At 38.2% G+C, this 26399-nt stretch overlaps 1 protein-coding gene across 3 annotated transcripts in view; it reads left to right on the top strand.

Moving 5' to 3' along the window:
* The window catches only part of Cep128 (centrosomal protein 128), a 351418-nt gene that overhangs the window by 133454 nt on the left and 191565 nt on the right, over positions 1-26399 (top strand). For all 3 annotated transcript variants that reach the window (XM_060387987.1, XM_060387986.1, XM_060387988.1), the window contains exons 18-20: positions 11471-11647; positions 14837-14896; positions 23085-23277. In XM_060387987.1, the coding sequence (XP_060243970.1) occupies positions 11471-11647; positions 14837-14896; positions 23085-23277 (430 nt within the window). The remainder of the gene's footprint in view (positions 1-11470; positions 11648-14836; positions 14897-23084; positions 23278-26399) is intronic.

The raw sequence follows: 26399 nt of genomic DNA, 5'->3' as shown, positions 1-26399 counted from the left end.
TGACATTTTTATACTATATTATATTATCTATCTAGGGCACAGGTGAATAAGTATGTCACGTTTCTGTGCCTTGGAGATGTGAAGAGGGTAGATGTTAGTGCTCTCAAACAAAGATGATAACCACAGAAGTGAAGCATTTCTCACTTTAATTTAATGAATCCTCAAAGTGTACACTGCATGACATTTTACACACAATAAAAACATGCAATGTTTTCTGTCAGTTAGAAAACTGTAGTTTGTTTCCATTTAGACGCCTGCTTATGATTGCAGTTTTTTGATTTTGGAAAAATATATGAGTGTGAGATGTGTGGTCTGTACAGTGTTCACTACTTGGCAAGATCACAGCTTCCTGCTTTTGACTCAGATGTTTGAATGGGAGCAGGAAGAAGCTCTTGATTTCAGAGTTTTCTAGGAGAGTGAGAATAAAAGAGATCATGTGAGCTTCCGATGGCTAACATTTAGTACCTCATGCTTTGCACCACTTCAAGCATACCATTTTCTTTCTTTGGTATTTTAAGTATTTTTATACTTTTTATTTTGTAAGTTCTGTAATTAGGGAAAAACTATAGCCACCACATATTAAGTGGATAGTGTCTTCAGGCAGAGACTCTAAATCAGGGGTTCTCAACCCGGGGTTCACAACCCCTTTGGGTGCCACATACTAGATCTCCTACATGTAGATATTTACATTATGATTCAAAACAGTAGCTAAATTACAGTTATGAAGTATCAACAAAAATAATTTTGTGGTTGGGGGTCACCACAACATGAAGAAATGTATTAAAGGGTTGCAGCATGAGGAAGGGTGAGAATCACTGCTCTAAGTAGGTGTTCAAGGAATTTTTGTTAGATTCCTGTCTTAAAACAGCAAGTTAAAGTAAGTAACAATGGTAAGAATTAAAAGAGAAATAAAATACTTCTCAGTGGTCATTAATGAATAATTTCTTATTTGTTATTTGAATAATTTACTTTTAATTGGATAAGTTGTTATTAAGCTCCAAGGAGCCCCTGACTTTAGCAAAGAATTAACTGACCCCACACATGGGTGATGTAATATTTATTGAGAAAAAAAACGATCAGGATGCAAAAGTGAAGTGAAGTGAGACTTCAAAAGTGAAGCCTCCATCTTCCCTTGCTGGGGTCACAGGTGTATGCTGCCACAGCTGGATTTTACACATGGGTGCTGGATATCTGAGCTCAGGTCCCTGTGCTTGGAGAGCAAACATTAACATTTTGCCCACACAACTGCCTCTTTACCCCACCGATCAGATTTTAAAAGTGCTGTAGTCCAACTTTGCCAGCTGTATTAGTTGTTGGTTTGGTTGGGAGGCCTGCCACTTCTTAACTCAGTTCATGGCTGACAGCATGGAGAAGAAAGCCAACGTGTTTTTTACTACTGGTTTAAATTTTTTTTTTTTTTTAAATTTCTGCAGGTGTCTATGATCCCACAATAAATATTAGGCCAAGTAATGCTGTGTATGATCAAACCAGGCCATATGGAGATTTCATTTCACACCTGCTTCTGTGACTTCTTTGAGGTTATTTATTTATTTATTTATTTATTTATTTTGTTCTTCTCAACACAGTTTATTCAGGAACCTTGAACAATCTTCTGACCCTGGGGAAAGCCAGCCCACAGCTTAAAATAGCCTCTGGGTAGCCAACCCCAGCGTGCCATGTGGGCAATGCAGATAGGTCCACATACACGGAAGCAAGCCAGATCCTCAGCCTTAGCCAAATATAGCTGCATTACGCAGCTCTCTTTGAGGTTATTAATTGGCCTTTCTAGCCATGGTTGACCCCAAAAGGGAACACAAAATGGCTACCCATGTTTGTTTTCATTGACTTTTTCTTTCATTGCTGTTTGAAGTGTTCATTGACACAATTGATTTTCTCATTAGATGATGACCAAGCAGTGTTCTATTAGTCAAAACCAATAGGAGATATTTTGTTGTTGTCGTTGTAAATATTAGGTATTTTATTTGGTGATTCACTTTTACCTCTTTTCCATTCTCTTTCATGAGAAGTAATGCTTTAAGGGAAAAAGGAGAGGAAGATAATCCTGATGGTTTTAGAGACATATCTAAGTGTACAACTATTGCTCTTTGAGTATAATTTTTCCTCTGAAAATTAAGCAACATTTATTCCAGATGCATAATTTAAGACTTCATTTGTTTGTTTTCTTGTCCATATTTTATTTCAGAAGTAGAAATGCTTCAGAAGTAAATGACTTTTAAATATCAAATGTTATCTTTGTTTCTAGGTATTTAGCTTGAGAGAAATACATAATAATCACAGAATGATCCTCATAGTGAATGCATAAAGTACCCCATTGAAGGTATTCCTTTTTCTAACTGTGCATAATAATTTCTAGGAATATAGCCAATGCATACCCCACCACCTTTTGGTTATACTGCTAATGATCTTTGTATTACTCCATACAGTCTTAGAAGAGGGTGCTTAAAGGCCTGAGCCAAAGGCAATTTTCCTTAAATGGGGGTTGAAAGTTTAAATTTGAATTTCTACTTTATTGTTTGTTTTATGGATAACTTTTTAAGCCTGTTGAAGCCAACACTGTGGATTGGGGCCATTCCCACCTGAATTTTAAAATGTGCAAAGTGAGACAGCTTGTGTTCTAATGTGCTGTCTGTCCTTCTGTTAAGCTCTGCTGTTTTATTCAGCATTGCCGGCTAACTCCTCATGCAGTGGTAATTGTTGCTTCCCCCATCATTAGGAAGAAATGATAAGAGTATCTCCATAAAAGAGAAGGAACAGCGTGAATTTATATATAACCTGCAAAATAGCATTTTTGGTTTAGAACTATTTAGAATCAACTAGTAGATTCACCGCATTCTTTCATTTGCTTGTTTAGGTATTCATAAAGAAACAGCCCGTTTATGCACACATGCTCTCAGTGAGTTCAAACTTAATTTGTGACAAAACACCTTTGAAGAAACTTATTTAAACACAAGAAATTACTTGGCTTCAAAGAATTTGTTTCCTCACTCCTAGTCAGTTTTGTTTCATGATTGGGATCTGTTATCCTCCACACGTCAGAGGCTATGTTAAGAAAATCCTTGTAAAGGAATAGATAATAATGTATTAATTGATTGGTATTGGACATGCTCTGTTTGGCAACAAAGGGGTATAACATTTTTTGCTCAAAGGTGCTCAGATTGGGGAGGGGCCAGGCATAGGATTCACATTCTGGCAAGTGCTATAATATGAAGTCACATGAGGTGTTATGGAAATGGCCCCATCTTCCTTCCGGAAGCCTGTGGTTGTCTATTGTTACTCTAGTGTCCGTGTTGACCAGGAAGGTGCATCTTACTGGAATTTAGCATGAGTAAAGAATTCTTGTCATTAATAAACTCTTCTCTTTTCGTTTCTCAGTACTGTTGTTCTCAAGACTGTTAAGTATTTTTATGAAGTTCTAGCTGATTTCCTGAGTGTAGAGTTGCCATAACTTTAAAAATCTAATTTATTATTATTGTGTGTCTATCTGTGTATATATGATGTGTGCACGTGTGGCCATGTGCCGTGGTGTATGTGTGCGTAGGTCAGAGGACAACTTTGTAGCATCTGTTATCTCCTCTTCCCTTTACTCCAGTTCTGGAGATTTGACTGAAGTACTCAGGTCTCCTTGGCAAATGCTTTTACCCACTAAGCCACCTCACTGACCTCCTGTGTTTTTTTTTTTTTTTTTAAACCTCATATTCTTTTTCTATCAACACACAATTTACAGAATTTATTATTATGTAATCTCTGTGTTTAATTATGTCTGAACAAGATGGCTATGATGTGACGAGCTCTAGAAAAGACTTCCAAAAATATTAATCCACTTCTGCTTCTTTTGCATGATAGTTGGAGTTGCAGTTTGTTAACTTCGTTTTCACATTTCTAAACCTTCAGTGGATGCCTTGTATACATGGGTGTCATTTCACAGTGTGCCTTAGCTGTTTCTCCCCCATTGGCATATGTAACGTGAGTCTTCCTTGGGGTTAGGCTTTTAGACAGGTCCAATTTTTGGTCAGGGGTGTTTCAAAATTTGCTGTGTAGAGTTCCTGTCTGGTTTTTAAAGCTAGAGTCAGCTATTTTCCTGAGTTACAGAATATCCCTCATCACAGCTTCTTGGCTGATGTGTGTAGCTCTAGTTTAACAAGCCACAGTTGCAATAAATTTTAATTAAATCTTTACTGGCTTTAGTTTCACTCTCAAGTACTGTATATGCCTTATCTTCTCTATTTGTTATCTCTTCTCCATGAATGAAGTCTTAAAGATGGTCTTGGGATGGAAAAAATTCATACTTGCTTATTTAAGTTATTTTCTGTTAATTTTTATTTTTTAAATATTAATCACAGGTTACTTACTTTTGTTTAAAGTGTGTAAAATTGTTTTTAATTTCATCGAATAAATATATTGGAAACAAATTGCCAATTTTAGTACTCTTTTAACACTGAAGGCATTTTAGGAACTTTCAAAATAGATGGCATTCTGTGGTACTGGGGTGAACACAGAGCCTTGCTTATGGGAAGCATATTATCTGCTACTGAAATGTAGCCTCAGTTGTTATTATTCCTTCCTTCCTTCCTTCCTTCCTTCCTTCCTTCCTTCCTTCCTTCCTTCCTTCCTTCCACTCTGGGTCTCATTATTTAGCTCTGGCTTTTCTAGAACTAACTATGTAAGACCAGTCTGTCCTTGAACTCACAGAGATCTGTCTGCTTCTGGAATGCTGGAATTAGTGTTCCCTACCATGTCCTCCTCCTTATCATTAAAAAAAATTTTTTTTGTTCTCATATTTTGAGACAAAGTCTCTAAATTGCTCATGATAGCCTTGAATTGCTTTGTCGTTAAGAGAAAGCTTCAGCTTTTCTTGCCTCACCCTTCAAGTCTTTGAGGTCATAGGTCTTTGCCACTGTGTCTGTCAAAACATAGCATTTTGATCATGTTCCTTTATTTTTGAAGTTGTTATGTTTCTATTAAAGTTATGTTTTCTTACAGTCTTCAAACCCTGAAGAAAGTAAATGTTTTGGGGTATAAAGAGTCTGTTCAAATATGTATCTATAGTTACAGCGCTGGAATTTAGCATTAGTGAAGAAATATATGTTAATGGGCATGAGTGTGTGTATGTGCGTGTGTGTGTGTTACTATGAACTTGTAAAAGTTTGCGTGTTTCCTTTAGCCATGCATGTCACTAGTATAAACCCTTTTTGTCCTAAAATGGATGCTTTGTGAAACCTCTGCTGCTCTGTCAGTGGAACTCTGCCTTGTCACTGTGTGATTAGCACATTCTTAAGGGTTAAATTAATCAGGTGACTTCTGTGGACAGGATAAATATATTTCCTGTGTAGGTGAATAGTCCCCCAAGATTTGGGAGACTTTACATGCTTGATGTATTTTTGCTTTTATGATGTTCTGTTTTGATTGTATTTATTTTCTTTATGCCCTTCCCCCCTTTTTAATTTAGAAATTTATTTACAGTACTGGGAATTGAACTCAAGGACCTATACACTGAGTTACATCTCTAGCTGCTTTTTTTTCCCCCTCCAATTTTAGTTTGAGTCAGAGTCTCCCTTTATAGGCAAGGCATATGTTGAGCTTGCCAGTCTCCTGCCTTAGCCTCTTGAGTGTCTGAAATTACTGTAGAGGGCCACCATGTTTGATTGAGTTTCCATGTGTAATGAGGACCTTTCAGGATTAAGCTGTGAGATGTTCTTTCTGTTCAAGACTCCGTTAGTCTTCATACTGCCAGATGATGACTTGCGTGGCTTTTCCACATAATCTTGATGTCACTTGCAGGAACTCTGCCTTTCTAGCGTTTTGATAATATGACCTCTGCCTGGGCGTTTGAGCATTCATTTCTGGGCTCTAAGCTCCTAGATCTCAGTTGCACCACTGGCACTCTCTTGGCTTGGGTTCTCATTTGTAAAATCAAGGGTTGCAGTGGTTCTTTAGGATTCTTTCTTACACTTGGCCACTAGCAGGGATATCTAACTTCTTAGATTTCTTAGACTGATATAGTAAGCTCATCTGTCTATCTCCATATTCTTTAGAAAAAAAAAAAAAAAAAACCCTGGCTGTCCTCTCTCCCCAGGTGTTTGCTCTTTGCTTTGAAACAGTAAAAATAGGCTGTGGTGTCTCAGCTTTCTAACTGTTTTCTAAAACACTATATTTTTAATTTTGTTCTTTAAAGATATGGTAGTATTTTTGTAGGATGCTAGCATGTTGCCCTTTCACCAGAGTATCTGGGAATGCCTCAAGACTGGCCAAATGGTGTTGCCTACCCCTATAAGCCCACATACCTTCAAATCTGCCTAAATGATTGAATTAACTTGTATTCAGTTTCCTGGCTCACCCTTTCTCAGAATTTGGTCTGCCCTCTCAAGGTGTGGAACATCTAATTTAAAATTTGGGGAAAGAGCTAAGTTTTTGTGTGATATAAAGCAGTGTTCACACAGCCCCAGCTTCGAGGAAGGGGGCAAAATAGAAATGGAAGATTTTCCTGAGAGATCTATTGGGAATTTGGGTCTTATTTAACCTCTCTCTAATACATAGAAGAATGTTTTATGTAGTGTTCCTTCTTCTATTAGCCATTTTTTTTTTTTATTGCTCATCTCTATAACAAAACCTGAAGCTGGATAATATGTAAAGATATAGTGCTTATTAAGCTTAAAGTTTTGAAACCTGAAACTCCATGATTGGGCAGTCTAGCTCTGGTGAGGGTCTGTACTTCTTCATATTATGGTGGGGGCATGTGCAAGTTAGATCTCAGGTGAGACAGGAAGCCATAACTCCCAGAAGGATCTGGTTTTAATCTCTTCAGCTTAAAGGGAAAGCAAGCCAGTTTCTCAGAGCAATGCCTGTTTCTATTGAGGACAGCACCTTCATTCCAGTGATCCTCATCTGGGAGCTACTCATAGACCAAGACTCCAACACTTGAACTCTTGCATGGACAAACATATCTTATCTTAATGGTCATAGGGCCCATATAGATAATGCAAAAGTATTGTGTGATGTCAGAAACCTCCTCAAATAAGACAGTGGGAAAGAAAGAGTTTTATCTGGGTGGTTAAATATTCCTTCAAAAAGAAAACTGTATTTCCTGCTCTTTAGACAACATTCTCTCACTGAATACTGCTATTGGTTATACTAACGTGAGCATTCCGGTGCATATGGTTCTTGTTGGAAATAAATAGAGTTAACTGAACGGCATTCTCTTTTGTACATTGATGTGCTAGGAGCTTAGTGTTGTTGTACTGCTGAGTGATGACTCCAGTCCCAAGTTCATAAAGCTGAGGGCCAGATCCAGGTAACAGATTCAATTTAATCATGGTTTCTCAGCTACAAGCCCTATTTTGAAACAGAACAACTTCAGGCAGAATCGTACAAACCCTGTATACAGGGTAGACCTAAGTAGGCATGTTTGAGAAACCGGCCCAGAATAGGAGACAATGGAAGAAGGTAAGGCGCTGCATGTAGGGGCGAAGATAAGTTGTCAAAGGCTCTGTACCTGTTGGCAGAGGAGCTTTAGTTTAATTTTAATGTAAGCTGAATTTAAAGGAAGTATTTTTATTTATTAAAGATATTACTTTTTTCTTTTATTCTTCTCTCATACATTGTATCTCCACCACAATTTTCCCTCCTACTCCTTCCAGTCCCTCCCTCCCCTCTCCTCCAGAGCTATTCCTCCTCTGTTTCCTTTCAGAGAGAGAGAGAGAGAGAGAGAGAGAGAGAGAGAGAGAGAGAGAGAGAACAGGTCTTCCACGGATATCCACCAAACATGTTATAGTAAGTTATAGTATGACTAGGCACAAACCTTCATATAAAGGCTAGTTGAGGCAACCCAGTTGGAAGAAAAGAGTCCTAAGTGCAGGCAAAAGAGTTAGAAATCCCCTTTCCCTTCTACTGTTGGAAGTTCCACAGGAACACTTAGCTATACAACCATAACATGTACACAGAGGACCTAACTCTGACTCATTCAGTCTCTGTGATCCCCCATGAGCCCTGCTTGGTTGTTTCTGTGATCTTTGTTGTCCTGGTGTCCTCAACCCCTCTGGCTCACTAGCCCTTCATTCTCCTCTTCTGCAAGGTTCCCTGCCTCTGCCTAGTGTTCAGCTGTGGTCCCTGGTGGCCCTCTGATGACGGGTGGGCTAGCAAAATAGCATTAGGAATCATTCCATTGAGTTTATTTATTTTGGCCAGTCATGTTTAGTTCTGTGCTGGAACTCTGGCTGTCTTACCTCTGGCTTCTGGCTAGCAAGGCAATGTCAGGCTTCCACTCATGGTATGGGCCTCATGATGGACCAGTCATCGGTTGACCACTCCCACAAGTTCTGTACCAAAATTACCCTAACACATGTTGCAGCAGGAGAGATCAAGGGTCAACAGTTTTGTCACTGGGTTGATGTCCCAGTCCAACTGCTTAAAAAAAAGAAAAGAGTCAGTGAAACTGCCTAATAGAAGAAAGGAGGCTATTGAATGGAAGGGAGAGAAAGAAAAATAGTAGCAGGGGTGGGGGATACATTATATATACATTTATAAGAAGTGACCTTCTGTAACAGGGTACTATGTGAAGTACACTGTGAAGTTTTTGGGGAAAAAAAAAGGCATTATTCTTCCTTTCATGATTTTTTTAAGATAAAGAGTTATTCCTTCTGAAGTAACTAAGCAATGAACAGATGAATTCACAGAGATAGAAGCAGCAAGTACAGGGCCTACATTGGTCTGCACCAGGTCCTCTGCATCTATATTATAGCTTTTAGCTTAGTATTTTTCTGGGACTCCTGAGTGTGTAAACAATCTGATTATTTTTTTTTAAAGAAAATTTTTATTTTTTCATATTAGAGTTTATTCACTTTTTATCCCAGCTATAGCCCCCTCCCTCCTTCCCTCCTAATCCCACCTTCCCTCTCTCACTTCCTCCCTATGCCTCTCTAAGTCTACTTATAGGGGAGGTCCTCCTTCCCTTCCATCTGATCCTAGCTTATCATGTCTCTTCAGGACTGGCTGCAATGTCCTCCTTTGTGTCCTAGCAAGGCTGCTCCTCCCTCAGGGGTCAGGGGGAGGAGATCAAAGAGTCAGCCATTGAGTTCAGGTCAGAGACAGTCCCTGTTCCCATAATTAGGGAACCCACTTGGATACTGAGCTGCCATGGGCTACATCCAGGCAGGGGTTCTAGGTTATATCCATGCATGGTCTTTGTTTGGAGAAACAGTCTCAGGAAAGACCTCTGTGCCCAGATATAATTGGTCCTTGTGGAGCTCCTGTCCTCTCCAGGTCATACTAATGCTCCCTTCTTTCATATGATTCCCTGCACTCAGCCCAAGGTTTGATTATGAGTCTTAGCCTCTGCTTTGATACACTGTTAGGTAGAGTCTTTCAGGGGCCCTCTGTGGTAGGTTCCTGTCCTGTTACATGTTTTCTTCTATTTCCAATGGCTTAGATGTCCATCAACAGAGGAATGGATACAGAAATTGTGGTTCTTTTACAGAATGGAATACTACTCAGCAATTTAAAAACAAGGAAATCATGAACTTTGTAGGCAAATGGTGGGATCTAGAAAAGATCATCCTGAGTGAGGTATTCCAGAAGCAGAAAGACACACATGGTATATACTCACTTATAAGTGGATACTAGGCCTATAAGATAGGATAAACATATTAAAAATCTGTACACCTAAAGAAGATAAACAAGAAAGAGTACCCAGGGTAAGATGATCAATCTTCACTTAGAAAGACAAATAGGATGGACATTGGAAGTTGGGTTTCTGATTCTTGTGCCTGTTTCCTGGAACTCTTTTTCTTCTATTGGGTTGCTATGTCCAACTTTAATTTAATAATTTTTGTTTTATCTTATTGTCTTTCATTTTGTCATGTTTGGTTGTTGTCTCTTAGAAGCCTGTTCTTTTCTACTGAGAGGTAGAAAGGGAGTGGTCTGGGGAATTGGAGGGTGATGAGGAAGAGGGAGGAGTTGAGGGAGGGGAAAGTATGATCAGCATATATTATTTGAGAAAGAATATTTTCAATAAAAAGAAAAGAAAAGCTTTAATTAATTAATTTACTTTCTTGGTTGTTTTTTGAGACAAGGTTTCTCTATGTAACAGAGCCAGGGGCTATCTTGGACTCCTTTTGTAGACTAGGATGGCCTTGAATTTATAAAGATCTGCCTACGTCTGCCTCCTGGATTCTGGGATTAAAAGTGTGTGCTACCATGCCTGGGCCTATTTTTGCTTAAAAGTCTGTCCGTGTACCATATGTTTGTATGGTGCTCATGGAAGCCAGAAGAGGGCATCAGATTCCTTGGAACTGGAGTTATAGGCCGTTGTGAGCCATCATGTAGATGCTGGAAATTCAACTGAAGTCCACTGGAAAAGCAAGCAACCAGTGTTCTTAACTGCTTATCCTTCTCTCTAGTTTTCACGATTACTTTTTAACAACTGGGTTTCTTTTCTTATTTCTTTGAAATTCAAAATGGGTTTCATGCCCACATACTATTCCTGGTTTACTATTCCATACTAGTTGTGTCTTACTGGGTATTAGACTAGTGTTTAATGACTGAACACATATTAAAAACACTATGATTGTAGTTTGTTATTTATACAGTTCTAGTAATTTCATTACCTTACATGACCTATGTTACATAGCTTTGATCTTCTCAAGCACACTTGTTCAAAATGCTTGTGATCAGAAGCAGCTCATATTTTAGAATTTTTGATAGTTTTAGACTGTGTTGACTTTACCAGTTAAATATCCCTAATCCATAACCTAAGGTGAAGCCTATTGAGTATCGTATGAGTGTTCTTAAAGCTGTGGACTTGGGGGCCATTGGAGATTTTTCATTTTCACATCGAGGATGCTCAGTTTTAATGAAATTGTTTAATCATGACTATTGAGAATTATATAATAAATAGTAATGATTGCAAATTGTTCTGCTTAGAGGAGACCCCACAGTACTTGTAATCTCTTCAAGGACTCCTGAAAAACCTCTTGTTATTACTTGTATTTGTTTACTTGGAATGTATTTTTTTAAGTTAAATTTTTATGTCTAAAAGCATGTGGGTAGTATGAGAGCATTCAAAGCTTAGAAATTTTTAAGACTATGTTGTGAGGGAACTTAGGTTATGACACATTTTTCTCAAATGGTGCGACCAAATGTTATATTGGGTAATTTATATTTCTGGTGTTTTACAAAGGTTTAGGGTCTACACAAGATCAAATACTGATTTTAGCTTTTCTTCTGACCCACTAAGTGATATTATTAAATGGCAGGGGACATTTTCAACATTGTTTCTTTTGTTCGTGGAAATTTTGTAGTATTTACTGGTTGTTTGTATACAAATTCTCCCAGTTCATCTATTTTGCTAACTGAAGGGACAGCCAGTCATATCTGTTTTCTAGTCCAGTGTTTAGGTTTGGTTAATAAATGTGTCTGCTCCATTTACTAAGATTCTGTTTTATTTCTCATGCCACAGGAGAAACATATAAGTAATGAAGAAGAGCACTTAAGGAGGATGGAAGAGTCCAGGCTGCAGCTCAAGGATCAACTTCTTTGTCTGGAGACGGAACAGGAATCCATTCTTGCTGTAATAGGAAAAGAAATTGATGCAGCTTGCAAAACTTTCTCCAGAGAGTCAATGGAGAAATTGAAAGTAATTATGAGTTCTCTCAGTGTCTTAAATTTTCAGTTAGTTTCTAATATGTAATTAGAATGGGACTATAACATGTGATTACATGGAAGTCACATTTTTATTTTAGAGTTTTTTTATGAAACACAGTAACCTTTTGCTTGCTTTGCATAGGAGTTAGAAACTGTTACTACAGGGTCCTGGTGTAAGTCTGAGTTGCTCTGTTGAGTTGCCTGTATCTCACTCAGTGAAATACACTTTGACAAAGAGATAGCAATATTGCTCCAGGAAAAAACTTTTGAGTTAAGGGGCTTTGATTTTGAAATTGCCAGCATGGTAGCCTGTTAGTGATGTTGTTACCGTCTATTGAGTTCTTTGTGAGAGACTTAATGTCAAGTATGGTGTATGCAGTATGTTCCTTAGCCCATAAAACCAACCTGTCTCTTCAGTACTCATGTCATACAGTGTAAGAACGAGAGCAAAATCTGCAGGGGCCTGGTACATCAGGAGCAGCGTGAGTAAATCTGAAGTAGGACTTGAAACTGTGTGGACTGACTGGAGCCCAATCAAGTAAACAAATTCTAATAAAAATATTCTCCCCCACATTTAGAAGGATGGATTGTTTCTCAATTAGTGGGTCATCATGAGATGACAAAAAAGTATGTCCCATGGGTGTTTGAGTTCTTTGAAGGTAGACATTTTACAAGCGTAGACTCTGGCCATGCTGTATTCCACCTGACACGACCCTAACCCATTAGTCTGCAGTTTCACGTTTGCTGTGTTTATCTCATTTTATGACATGACCACACTCAGATATCATGTTGTGCTTAGCTGGTTTTATGTTGGAGCTCCATTGTTCTTTATTCCTCTGCTAGAAAATGGTCATTTGAGTTCTCTTTCCTCCTTTCTGGTTTTGTTCTTTTTATCTAAATGATGTTTAAAAGAAAATAGCTGGTTTTATGTTGGAGCTCCTTTGTTCTTTATTCCTCTGCTAGAAAATGGTCATTTGAGTTCTCTTTCCTCCTTTCTCGTTTTGTTGTTTTTATCTAAGTGATGTTTAAAAGAAAATGAAAATATAATTCTACTATTTCAGTTAAAGCTTCTGAGGCTTCACCTTTAAATATTTCACTTGGAAAAATTAACAGATTTGGTAGATATTTTGTAATTCCCTGTACCTTCTTTTGAGGCAGTGTCCCTGTGCGAAGAAGGTGAGACTGAGATGAACAGTGTTTGGGTTAAGTGGAAAGCTGAGTCCTGGGGATGTCACAGGGTCTGCTGTATGCGGCTTGTCTTCTTTCTATCTAATGCTGTTTTCTTAAATACGAAGGCTTCTCTGAGCTTGTGACCTGTAAATCCTAATTTCATGTGGAGGAACATATATTAGCAATGCAGCATTTACTCAGTGCTCAAATATTTACTTTTAGTCATGTGTGAGCATTAAAATCAAAATGCGTGAATCTTGTTATAAAATACATAATAAGCCTTGTTACCTGAAACTGTAGGAAAACACCTGTATTTCATGGACAGGAACATTCTTAAATATTATCATTTTATATAGGGAACAAACTGTCCTTTCAACACAATCTGAACGCCATTCTGTGTTGTGCTGTGTTTAGATAGATGTACATGCTCTCTCTGTCATCTTTCATAGCACTGATCTGTTAGCATGCTCTTGTCACAGTCCCTTGAGGAACTATTGATGGCATCTTGATGTGTAGTCATTGTTGTGTATTGAGTATGTTTTCCCTGCCCAGCAGTGTAGAAACACTTGTGTATTTGATTTAAACTTTGGCCTTAGATGGCTATTTGTTCTCATGGCACTGGTTTCCTATAGCTATGCTACTTATAACTGGTTAAAGATATTCTTTTCAACATGAAGTCATTTGTAAATCCACGGAACCAATCATAAAACATGAACATTGCTTATATTTCTTATTTCAAAATATTTGTTATTACTCAAGGTGAAGGTTTAATTGAGGTAGTAAAAAGTTAATGGAGGAGGTTCATAAAAAGGGAAGCATAATTGGTGACAAATGTATGCTCACAGATGTTTAGTTGTTGCAGCAGCAGAAGAAGTAGAGAATTTGGGCCTTTAGAGAAAGCCTGGTTGGAAAGGCAGAGCATCTATGCCTTGGTTAGAACTGAGTGGGTGGTATAGGCCTTTAATTCCATCATGGGAGCAGAGACAAAAGAGCCCAGCCTCTGCTTGATAGGCCTACACAGTTCCAGGTACGAGGGCTACCTATCATCTCCCTGTTTCAAAACACAAGGCAAAATGAAACAAAACAAAAACTACACAAGAATTGGGCTAGACTTAAAGAAAAAAGTGATTGAGAGAAAAGTTAGGTGTAACATAAAAATACTTTTATGGAATGTTGTGGCTACTGAATGTATTAAGTGCTAGTTTAAGAGAATTAATGTTTTTCTGACAGGGAAGTAATGTGCACCCACATTGGGAGATAGGGAAGCTTTTGAGAATAGGAATAGACATCTCTTTAGAGAAGAAGGAATAATTTTAGATGACAACATGGAGAAGTCCTACAAAAATATCCTATGCAGCACAGATTTGAAGAACTGGGAATAATATAATTTGTACTTATAATTATAAAGACATTGGCAGCTTTTGAGTGCAGTTTAGCTTGCTAATAAGGCAACGTCAGATATTGAAAGAGTTTACAAATGAGTTGGTTATGAAGGAAATCAGGGCAACTACTATAGGCAACAGTTTAATACAGAATTGTGTGACTATTTTGAAATGGAAAGCACAATCTTTACTAAAACAAAATGGACCCCAAGCTATAAAGATGGATAGACAAGACAGAATTCAGTTTCTATGTAGGCACATCTAAACCTCTTTGGACTACATTGAATGCAACAGCACCAAGAGGAAATCGAAGGTGAAGTAAACAGGCTTTAGTCAAGGTTGCACGCCAGGTGAAACCTCATGGACTCCACTCCAGAGACTAGTAACGGCCTTGCAGCTAGATCATCCACATGTCTGCATCAGCTGTCTGTTTATTGTCATCAAGAAAATAAAGCTTAATAGACACTTAGTGAGTGTGCTTTGAAATTGACTGTGTTTCATATAGACTTCCTCTTGGCAAATCCTTACATTTAAGAATTAATAATTTGGATGTTGTGGTCAATAATTTTATTTGTGTATATTTGTGCCAGAGAACAAACTTGTTTTAACATTCTTCTCTCCTTTTGTAGGTATTTACCTCTGGCCCTGAAATACACTGTGACCCACATCGCTGGTTAGCTGAAAGCAAGGTATTTCATCATGGAATCCTCTATCATCTATCTATGTTTTTGTTTTGTTTTTCTTTTGAGGCAGGGTCTCACAGTGTAGCCCTACTGGCATGGTATTAGCTGGTGTAGAGCGAGCCAGCCTTGAACCCACAGGGATCTACCCATCTCTGACTCCTGGTGCATTACCAAGCCTAGCTTAGCTATGTATTTTTTTGTGTAACTGAGAAGACAATGCTTGGTTGCTAAAGAAGATTTACTTTAGTACATATGAGAAACATTAACTTTCTTTTTTTTTTTCACTTGTAGTACTCAAATTTATAATAGGCAAAGAATTGGAAAGTAAAGGATGATAACAATTTTGAATTATGAACCAGAGTGTAACAGAATTCTTTTGACTTTTATTTAGTTGGGATCTCCCTGGAAGTGTCTAAAGGCAGAAGTCATGTTTGCTTTATACATTTGTATTAAGTGCATGTTGATTCTTCCATGTAAGCTCACAGCCTGCTGACTCTGCTTGTCTAAAGCAAATCCCTCCCTGGGTTGTTGTTTACAAGATGAGAAGAGTCTAGTTTATGCCCTAAAGATAACTTCTCTGTGGCATGTTTCTTCAACAAAACAGTTTTAAATTATCAACAGTTAAAGTGAAATAATTTTTTATTTTTATTTAAAAATTTTACACTGTGGTACCCTTTTATTGTCTGAAAATTTCATACATGTACGTGCTGTGTTACCCACTCCTCAATGTCTCTTCTCTTCCTTCCATCACTTTTCACTATGGGATTCGTACTCTTATATCTTCGATCAGTTTGCAAATATATGAAATAATATTACTTCTGTACATTTTCAGCTCTTTGTAGAATAATTTTCTTCAGCTTTAATATACATATATCTGCTTGGGTCCTAGCACTTACATGGCAGCTCACAACCATCTGTCACTCCATATATCTAAATCTTTTTATTTCACTCAAGTTTCATAATAAAAGCACCTGTAGTATAAACTGGGTTATACTACAGTAGATGGATTATTATATATTATAATGTATTATACTTCAAGTTTTCTAGTTTCCTGTATGAAGAGGCTTTTAAATCTGTCGATTATTTGGTTGATTGATTGGTTGGTTGGTTGGTTGGTTGGTTGGTTGGTTGATTGGTTGATTGGCTGGTTGATTGTTTGCTGTGCTTTAATCCAGTCTTAGGCATTGTATGTGCCCCTGGACTATACTCCCCACTTCTACTGTACTTATTTAAAAACATGAAAAAGATGAAGCCTCACAGGAGGAGCAGCATGCTCATTGCGTTGTGAAGAATGAATGAACAGATCACCTACCGTCTGACTCCAAATTAACATCTTTCCACCGCATGCTTTGTCATTCAGAGTCTTTGTTTATTCAGCTAGTATTCATCTATTGTATAAGCTTTTGTGTCAGTCACTGTGGCTCTTATGATTCTCAGGGCTAATGCTGAGGTCTGGACGGCTTCTTTGAAGTGTGCTATGTGGTTACAGCTGTTTGAAGACATTGACAAAGGCACATAGGAAATTAAGACACAGCTAATGTTTGTGCTGGTGAGATGGTGGGAACTAATGTTGCAAGTGCGTCATAGTTGGCTACTGCAAGGACTCAGCACGTAAACACTTAAATGGGCTTAAAACACTCAAGTGGTCTTATAAAAATCAGGTGAAGACCAGAGAGGTGGATTGGTGCTTAAGTCTACTGACTGCTCTTCCAGATGACCTGAGTTTGGTTCCAAGCACTCACATAGCAGCTCACAACCATCTCTAACCCCAGCTGCAGGGGCTCTAAAGTCCCTTTCTGGATTTTGAGCCACTAGGAACACAAGTGGGTACACAGACATACACATAGGGAAAACACTCATACACATAGGCAAAACACCCATTTACATATGCAGAACACCCATACACATAAAAATAACAGTCTTGTGGAAATCAATTGGGTAATTATGGGTGAATGGTGGCAAGAAGTTGAGAATATTTGAGTGATCCCTGCTGAGGGTGCCGAGGAGGTGTAGGTGGTAAGTGGTGTCATGACAGTGAGGCCCTCTGAAGGTCCGCCATGCAGTAGGTAGGATTGTAAGGAATCAAAATACTGTGAATGAACACAGAATTTACCTCACCTTTTTCAAAAACACCAGTCTTGTGCATTTCAACCACTTTTGCTAGAAATAGATGCAAATTTGTATCTTTGCCTTTTGCATAGGAAATGTAGAATGTACATGTTTTGGTATCTCAGAATTCCTTGGCTGGGAACTTCTGTTGTGCATTAATTTTACATTTCTCTTTTTCTTTTCCCTAACTCTGCAGTTCTGACAAGAAGAGCAATGTACTTAGAATTTTCTTTCAAGTTAAAATCTTTATCATTTCTCAACAGAAAGCTTTCACTGCTGTGGTTCAGTTAAATTATTAGAGGCAGAGATGACTCTTAATCATAGCTCTTTAATTTGGGAGCTAGTGAGCAGTTTTCCCTTATCATTTAATGGGGTTGAACTTGTGATCAGACCAGCTTTAATACTGCGTGAGACAACTGCTCCGTCCCAGTGTAAAAGGGTGCGATAAAAAATACCGTGTTGACCAGCTGACTAGGGAGGAATTGAATCTAGTTCCTGGAAAGATGGCTTAGGTTATTGATGGGCTACAACCCTGTAATGTCCGTGAACTATGACTAGACAGCTCTATAAGTATTGGAGATAAGATCTGAAATCAGGAAACAGAAACTATATGGAAAGTAGAATTGCTATTCAGCTAGTCCATCCTGACATCTCGCAGTATTGGAAAGACCTTGGAGGGCATTTGGTAATTGTTTTCATAAATCTACTCAATGATTTTTTTTTTTTTTTTGTTAGTGTTAACTGTAGAGCTAGCAGGCTGCGTGGGGTTTTTACCAATTTTGTGGGCAGTGGTGGCATGACATAAACATGAAGTCCAACTGAGTAGGTCCAGCTTTGCAGATTTGTGGAGCACCAAGATGGGACATTATAGGAAGGGAGTGGAGACAGCTATTAGAGAATGCCAAGCAAGTAGTTCACGTAGATTAAAGATGAGATTTTGTTGTAAATTCTAGCAGGCCATGTGGAGGCTGTGGTTTTCTTTGCTTAACAGAGAATAATATGATATCCTAGATGCTATATTACATTCTGTGGCACAAACATTAATAAGCCCTAGAGGAACCTGCTTTGTTTGAAAAGGTAGATGAACATGCTGAAACTTTGAATAGTATATGCAAGAGCTTTGATGAATACATGCAGAGACTTCCATGAAGGTCTGATGTCTCTGATAGATCCTGAAAGTGACTCGTGGAAGCACATGCATGCCGAGAGGACATGAAATTGCAAAGAAACTCCCAAGTGCTCTCATCCAAGTAGAATCTGAAAGGGTGAGGTAGAAAATGGCAGAGGGGACGCTCCAGACAGAGATGGGGATTAGGTTTATAGGGAAAGGCATCCCTTCGTTTTCAGGAGCTTAGACCCAGAATGGTATTTAATGTAAGAAAATAAAATAAAAAAAAACAGGAATTTTTTTTTTTAAAACAGGAATTTGTAAAAGGGAGTGGCTTGCTCATGTTTGTATTATTGGGAGGAATTGTGTGTTGTGTGTTGCATCACATTCTAGAGATGTGAGAGCCAGCTTAGAGGTGGTAAGATTGAAATCAGGGAGACCAACCAGAGTGAGGCATACTTTGGTTTGATTCGTGGAAATTGTTCAAAAATTTACAGGTACAAAAAAATGGGGACAGATTTTGGTGATAACATTCAAATAAAGATTGATATCATGTCAGAGAGTGATGAAGGCTGAGATGTACTTTTTTTTTTTTTAGGTCAAACTGTAAGAGTTCAATACCTAAATAAATGAGCAGGCAGAATCCTCTACAGCCAACTAGCTAATAGTGCAATTCATATTTTGAAGTATTTGAAGAGAAGGAAGGACATGGCAGTCTAAATGGAGGGAAATGGAAGTGGAGAAACATTGCTGATGAGATAATAGGGATGAAATCTCAAATCTAGAGTAGGCAAGCGCTACAGGATGGGGCCACATAGAAGTTCGAATGACTGTCCATTCCAGATGTCAGTTCCATTCTCAGGACAGTGCCTAAAGGAAAACCAATGTCATGCACAAGGCACAGTCCCAAATGCTCTGTGGTTTACATGTTTTCCGAGTCTAGTGTTAATTACTCCTTTAAGTATAACAAATGAATATGTGCAGAATGTGGCATCCTTCTTAGCTGTTGTCCTTTCCACTGAATCCCTACTCACTCCTCCAGTCTGTAAGTCCCATGGTGGACTTCCTGTGTTTTGTTTCTTTGCTACACTTTTCACACTTGTCACAATGTGCCTCACTAGATGCTCAGTAAATTCTTATCCCAAAGAATACAACTTTGGGGATTTTACATTTTTTTCACTCAATGTGTTTTCCTCTGCCTGAGAATTACAGAAGGATGAGTAGTGAACACACGGACTTTAAGTACATGTCCTTCATTGTTGGGATCACAGGCATGCCCAGCCTTCATTACATAGTTTAATTCCCAAGCATTTTTTAAAAGTTAATTCAGAGCCATGAACTACAAGATTGTAGAAAAGGAAATATACTTCTACAGTATTAGGAAACACAGGGTCCTTGGGCTGTTCTGTCCTTAGAGCCCCTCTTCTTGTGTCAGTAATGTTACTTGTGCTAGCATTGCAAAGTCCCTTGTTTACCATGGTAGTGCTCAAGTGGCTTGAGAAATCCTAGTGCGGTCATAGAAGTTGCAGATCCTGCTGCAGGTCAGAGAACTGAGGCGGCCCAGAACCTTCTGAGTTCCTGAGAAGGATTTTGTTTACTTTGACAACTGAACTCTTTGTTAGTTTTGTGCTCTGCATTCAAACAAAACTTTACATTTTTGAATATTGCTTCTTTGTGTGAAAAATATTTGATCTTATATATTCTTGTTTAGGATATGAATAATCATCTAATATTTTGTCCTCTTAATAAAAATGAAATTATTATACTCAATGTTTGTTTCATTTTTTTTGGAAATGTGCTTTAGTTATATACATGGAAACTGTACAGATTAGGGGAAAATAGTGTAAGTGTTAAAATATATTGTTATTACGGAGACCTTTCTTTTTTAATCATGTTAGTAAAATGTATAGAATGTATTATTTAAAAATTAAAATCCTAATCTGAGTCTGATGGTACTGGCCTATTATCCCAGTTTCTTAGGAAGCTGAGGCAGGAGGATACCAATGCTCTTTAAGGATAGACTTACTGAGACTCAAAATAAAAGTAAAAAATGACTGGGGATTGGCTTAGTGGCCTAAGCCAATATGTAAGTCCCTGGGTTTGATCCCTAGTACCATATACGCCGAAAAATGTACTTGTATTTGAAGTATATGATCTGGTTCAGTTTATTTTGGTGACTTAGCATAGTCCAAAAAAAAAAAAAAATTGCCACCCCCCACCCACCGGTTCTTATGCAAGCACTTTTTTTCTTCAAACTTATTTTTAGAGTTTTGATGATGGAAGCATAGTAGTTAAAGCAGCAAAATTATGGGTCCTAGTGTTATTGCTGACCATATAAGCTATCATCTTTTATATGAATTTTCTGTTTTCTTTGGTTTTGAGTTTTGAGTCATTACATAGTGACTTTGTTCTATTATGATAAGTCTCAGTAGAGAGCTCTCATGGAATAGAAAGATCCTTGTGATAGTTTTACTAGCTGCTTATGAATATTCTCACCCAATTATAAACTGGAACTACAGAGATAAAAACTGCCTTATTTCCAAATTCCCTATATTGGTTTATTTAGCAATGCTTGTTGATGTTGTTAAATAAATGAGTCTGTTATGCAATCTGTAAAATGCTTCTGTGAGTGGTTAATAGGAAGGTTTCTGCTGTATGATTAATAGCCTTGCCAACTAATTATAATTTGCAATGGTTAAAGTCCTGGGTTCCAAGCCACTTTTTCAAGATACTTAATGAAGATGCTGGGTATTTATCTAACAAACACGATTTCTTATAATTGATTATTGGTTGATTAAATTTGCATAAATTTTAATTTTATTTGGGATTATTAATACATTCTATATTTATATTCACTTTGTATGAAGACTCTAAGTATAACTGAATCTTAATTTTGTTTGACAGTAGGATAAAGCCTTTTGCAGGAGTTGACTAAAGTCATTGGTCACATTATGGTCTTTTTTTGGCTTATCATAGCAAAATGCCGCACACTGACTGCCATTTATTTTTTTCATAGTTGCAGAGGTGAGTCCAAAATAAAGATGGTGCTTTGGCTCTCTTCCTGACTATGTAGGCCACCCTGTCTGTGTCTTGCTCTATCTTTTGTGTACATCCTATAGGAGAGAATTTTGGTGTCTTCTCCTCCTATAGGAACACCAGGTCTCAGGGTTAGGGTTCTACCCTTACAAAATGATTCTCATCACATCCCTCAGGATATACAGTCATTTTTACGCTTTTGCTTTAGTGCGTGACTTTTGAGCTTTATACCCTTCAATAACCATCTTTGTTTCTGTATCTCACTGGTTCAAGAGCTCCATTTTCCACTCTGACTTCTCATTCCCAAGGCTTTGCTGCTTCTTGGTTCTTGTTTTGTCCTTGAATAAATTCAAAACTTAGCTACCAGTATTGATTCTTCTTTCTACCTTACGATGGATATGGAGAAACTATTAGATCTGAAATAGTCAAGTTTTGGCTCTTCCCTTGTTCATTTGCTTGCAGATATGTTACTCCTTGATCTCCAGCTTCCAATACGTGCTCCTCTCTGAGCTCCTGGTTCAGTGAGAGAACTTGTTTCAAAAAGTGAAGTAGGGAGTAGTGGAGGAAGATAGCTGATACTGACTTCTAGCTTCCGTAATTGTGTATATGGTACTCTCCTATGTGCACGCACACACACATAAACACACACACACACACCCAACACACTCACTCAAGTGAGATTTTCTAAGTGTATTCAGTATTTTTATAGAGTTGTATGCCCATCAGCACAAGTTTATAACACTTTTGCACCTAGGAAGAAAATCATAACTTTTCACTGTCACTTCCTTAGCCTACTTTCACCAGCTCCCATCCTGCTCCAACCACTACTTACCATGTTTCAAGTGATTTGTTTATTTTGCATGGAATCATGCAAACATGTACTTTTGTGATTGCCTTTTTCATGTAGAAAAATGTTGTTTTCATGGTCATCCATTTTGTGACATGCTGTGTTCACATTGCTTCTGTTGCCATATCATATTTAATTCATTTGCCATTTGATGGACCTCTTAGTTTCTCTTTTGGGACTGTTGTAATTATGCTGCCTTGAGCATTCCTGCAGGACTTTCTCATGGGTTTCATTTATCTATTCTACTTAGTTGAATTGCTCAGTTATAAGCGTATGTCTATGTCTAACCCTTTGTGCAACTGTGATAGTCTTCCAGAGCAGAAATGTGTATATCATGTGCCTCTGCACCATTAGTCTCTCAGGGCTTCAGTGTCTGCATGTGTACTCCAGCAGTTGTCTCTTCCCTCATCCAGCCTGATTTTCACTTTTATCAGATGCTTTACGTAGCTTGCTTCTGCCTGTAGTAAAGACTGTGTTGAAGGTATTGAAGGCAGAAAAATGCATGTCTTTCACATTCTGCTTGAACTGATTGAGTGATGAAGGCGGTAAAGTTAGTCTTTGAAGAAGGTTTCGGGGTTAACTTACATTCTTAGTTATGTGCCGCTGTTGATGTTACTCTTCGCGCCTTCAATCTTTCCATCTACCTGATTTGTAGGGTGCGTGGCACTGTGTATTTCTAGTCATTGTAACCGTGAAGACATTCACTTCCTCCTTTCCCCAATCTTTAAAGTTCTATTCTGAGGTGTTTTTTAAACTTTAGAGTGACTGTACTAGATTGTCTTGTATGCCAAGCCAAGGTTCTAACACCTGTGTCACGGCTGGAAATTTAACTAGCAAAACTCTAGTGTGGTCTCTCTAAATATAATGGAGTGCACTGAGTATTTTATAAAAGTCTTTCACTTTCATAGCTTAATTTCTGAAATAACATTTAACTGCTATAAACTTTAAAGCAAATTAAAGGTTTAAACTGTGCTTTACTTTCTCATTTGTGGAGATTATTGTAATGTTCCTGTCTTTTGTCTCTTAGGCTGTTATCATCTGGACGTTTATTTTACTTTTTAATGAGCAGATATAAATGTCTTTTTTACTTTTAGACCAAACTGCAGTGGCTGTGTGAGGAGCTGAGAGAGAGAGAGAACCGAGAAAAGGCCACGCGGCAGCAGCTGGCACTCTGCAGACAGGAGCTCCGGGACCTGATGGAGAACAAGGAGTCTGAGCTCATGTGTCTGTTTGAGCACATCGAGAGGCAGGAGCAGCTTCTGGAGGAGTTCCACCAGGAGAAGAGAGGTGGGTCCATCACGCTCCCTCTCCCCCTCCTTAGCCTTCATGAGACGGGGTTGGAAAAGGCCTGTTGGTACTTCTCACTTAGGACTTCTCCCAGAGTGTTTTCTTTCCTTGTCTCTTCTCTTCTCATCTGTCTTCATTTCTGAAACTATCAAAGCAAAATGTTGAGTCCTGAGAAATTTCTTTTGGCTACAGTGTCCTCTTTTGGGCTTTTGATCTATATCTATGGGATGTCTGTAAAAACTGACTTGGTAAGACACTTTCTTCTCCCCCGATAAAAAGATTGATGCAAAATATCTATTCATTCAACAAGTAAGACTATGGTAAGAATATGGCAATGTGTAAACCAAAGGAAAAGTCATTTACTCAGCTTACTCAGCTTATGCTATACTGGCTATGGTGGCAGAAAATGAATACAGTAAGTAGATGCCTGCCTATATTAGGAGGTGTAAGCTCATTGGTGAATGTGATGGGCTAAGAAAGGCAGAGTTTGGAAGAATGGTGGCAGAGTCAAATGTTACACACAAATGACTTAGAAAAGTACATGACAGTAGTGTTCATCATCACAGAAAAAGAGATATAATGCCTAAGACTCTGTGGCATCAGGTTCTGTTGGCCTTAAGCCAGCATCTATTGCCGTATTGATAAAACGTACTAAGAATCAGGGGAAGCTTATTGTAGTGTCTCCTTAAGAAAACCTGGAACTTTTACATGACAGTCCTTGGACAGAGTATTCCTTTGAACAGTAACTTTATTTACATTTTTATATCCATGGAAGGATTAATTACTAAAGGAGAAATCATGTCTTAATAATGCTATTGTGGAGACTTGCACATCCAGGCCACATTCAGAGAACTGTTGCTCCAGGCCACTTGAATATTGTCAGCTGTGGCTACAGGAGATGTCAAATGATGCATTTCTATTTCTTCTTAATGACAGTACGATAACACCCGGCCATGGAAGCTTGAGATCAAAGCTGTATGAATCTTCTGTACCATATGTGATGTTCCCTAGTTAACTATACATTACAACTCAGCTTTCTTGTCAGTAAATAGTATTTGACCCTGTAGTTATTTCTTTGTATTAAGATTAATGAGTATCCAAAATGCAAAAAAGAAAACATTTGTACACATAGCTTTAAAAGGGAAACTGCTACTAAGGTATGACAAAGGGGATTATCTCATAGCCTATGAGAAAGTAAGACTTTTGCAGCACAGGATAATTTCACAGTTTGTTTTTAGTCAATGTCTATGAACCATGAATCCTAGTGGCCATGCACTAGAGGAAATAAACACAATCTACTTTCCTTTATTTATTTATTTATTTTTGGCTTAACTCAATGATGGAGAGTTTTGTCTTAGCAATAGCGGCTGCTGTTGGGCAAACATTTACACAGTCCTTGTCCACATGATTCACATCTCTTGTCTCAGTGAAAGTCCAGCATAAACAGTTAAGAAATGAATTGGAGCTGGGTGTGGTAGCCTGTAATCCCATCACTCAGGGAGGCAGAGGCAGATGGATCTCTGAGTTTGAGGCCAGCCTGTTCTAAAAAACGAGTGCAGGACAGCCAAGGCTACACACAAATACCCTGTCTTGAAAAACAAAAACAAAACAAAACAACCCCTTCCCCCCCGAAACCTCCCAACAAAACAAAACAAACCCCAAAACAGAAAAGAAATGTATTGGATGGATAATGTATCCACTGACATGTAGATACATGGAAACATGGAGGTTTCAGGAAGGAAGTGATTTGTAAATGTTTGTTTAGTGCTGTGCTTCCAGTGCCTAAAGCACAGTACAGCAGGCATGTCAAGTATTTTTGAGTCAGAAAATGGACAAGTAAATGAATGAAATAGCATTAATAAACCTGGAATAATATCGGTATTTAGTGAAACAAAAAGTGTAATTTAAAAAGGAAGCATATTGATATATTTTAGATTTTCAGGGATGATATCTAGCTCTTGGGCATTTATTAAATAGTACAGACATGGAATATGAATTAGGCTGTGTAGGTAATTTGAATGTCATGGTTTTCAATTCTTTATGACTCTCTGGAGTAGGTGCAATATCTGTCTTTTCTGTTATTTGGATACAGTTCTCTGTTCCATCTTACAGTAGCAGTAGTCACATGATTTATATTTTGTATTCCTTGTGATGGTGTTCTCTAAGATATTTCTGACTTATTAGGGGCACTATACTACTAATAGTAGTAATTCTGGCTCCATTTTGTTTTGTGATGTGATTTGCCTTCCTAGTGTAACATGAAAATTTTCAAAATACCTAAATGATAGAAATGCTACCACAGAGGCCCTCCAAAGACTCTATGCAACAGGGTATTAAAACAGATGCTGAAACGCATAGCCAAACTCTGGGCAGAGTGCATGGAATCTTATGAAAGAAGGGGGAGATAGAAAGACCTGGAAGGGTCTGGAGCTCTACAAGGAGAACAACAGAACCAAAAAAATCTGGACCCAGGGTCTTTTCTGAGACTGATACTCCAACCAACGACCATTCATGGAGATAACCTAGAATCCCTGCACAGAGGTAGCCCCATTCCAGCTCAGTGTCCAAGTGGGTTCCCTAGTAAGGTGAACAGGGGCTGTCTCTGACATGAACTCAGTAGCTGGCTCTTTGATCACCTTCCCCTGATGGGGCAGCAGCCTTGCCACATCACAGAGGAAGACAATGCAGCCAGTCCTGATGAGACCTGATAGGCTAGGGTCAGATGGAAGGGAAGAAGGATGACCCCTATCAGTGGAATGGGGAAGGGGCATAGGAGAAGATGAGGGAAGGAGGGTGTGCAGGCTTGGAAGAGGCCAGAGGGTGGGGCTACAGATGGGATACAATGTGAATAAATTTTAATAAATAAAAAAATTATATTAAAAAAGAAATGCAAACAGTATTTAAAAAAGTATAGATGTTTAAAATGGTTTTAGCTCATAGAGGCCATATGGACATAACTTTTAGATGGTTATGTTTGCTGAATTTATAAGCATAGAAAAACTTCAATATGATAGAAGTATTGACTGGAAGAAGTCATGAAGATAAAGATTGAAAAGGTAACAGGAAATAAGATAATAATGGGTGGGATCAAGAATAAAGGCAGGGAAGTGGATCTTGGAAAA

The sequence above is a fragment of the Meriones unguiculatus genome, chromosome 7 (assembly GCF_030254825.1).
Source record: "Meriones unguiculatus strain TT.TT164.6M chromosome 7, Bangor_MerUng_6.1, whole genome shotgun sequence".
NCBI classification, from domain to species: domain Eukaryota; kingdom Metazoa; phylum Chordata; class Mammalia; order Rodentia; family Muridae; genus Meriones; species Meriones unguiculatus.
The sequence above is the reverse complement of the archived record's forward strand: the minus strand, read 5'-3'. Positions and strand labels throughout refer to the sequence as shown.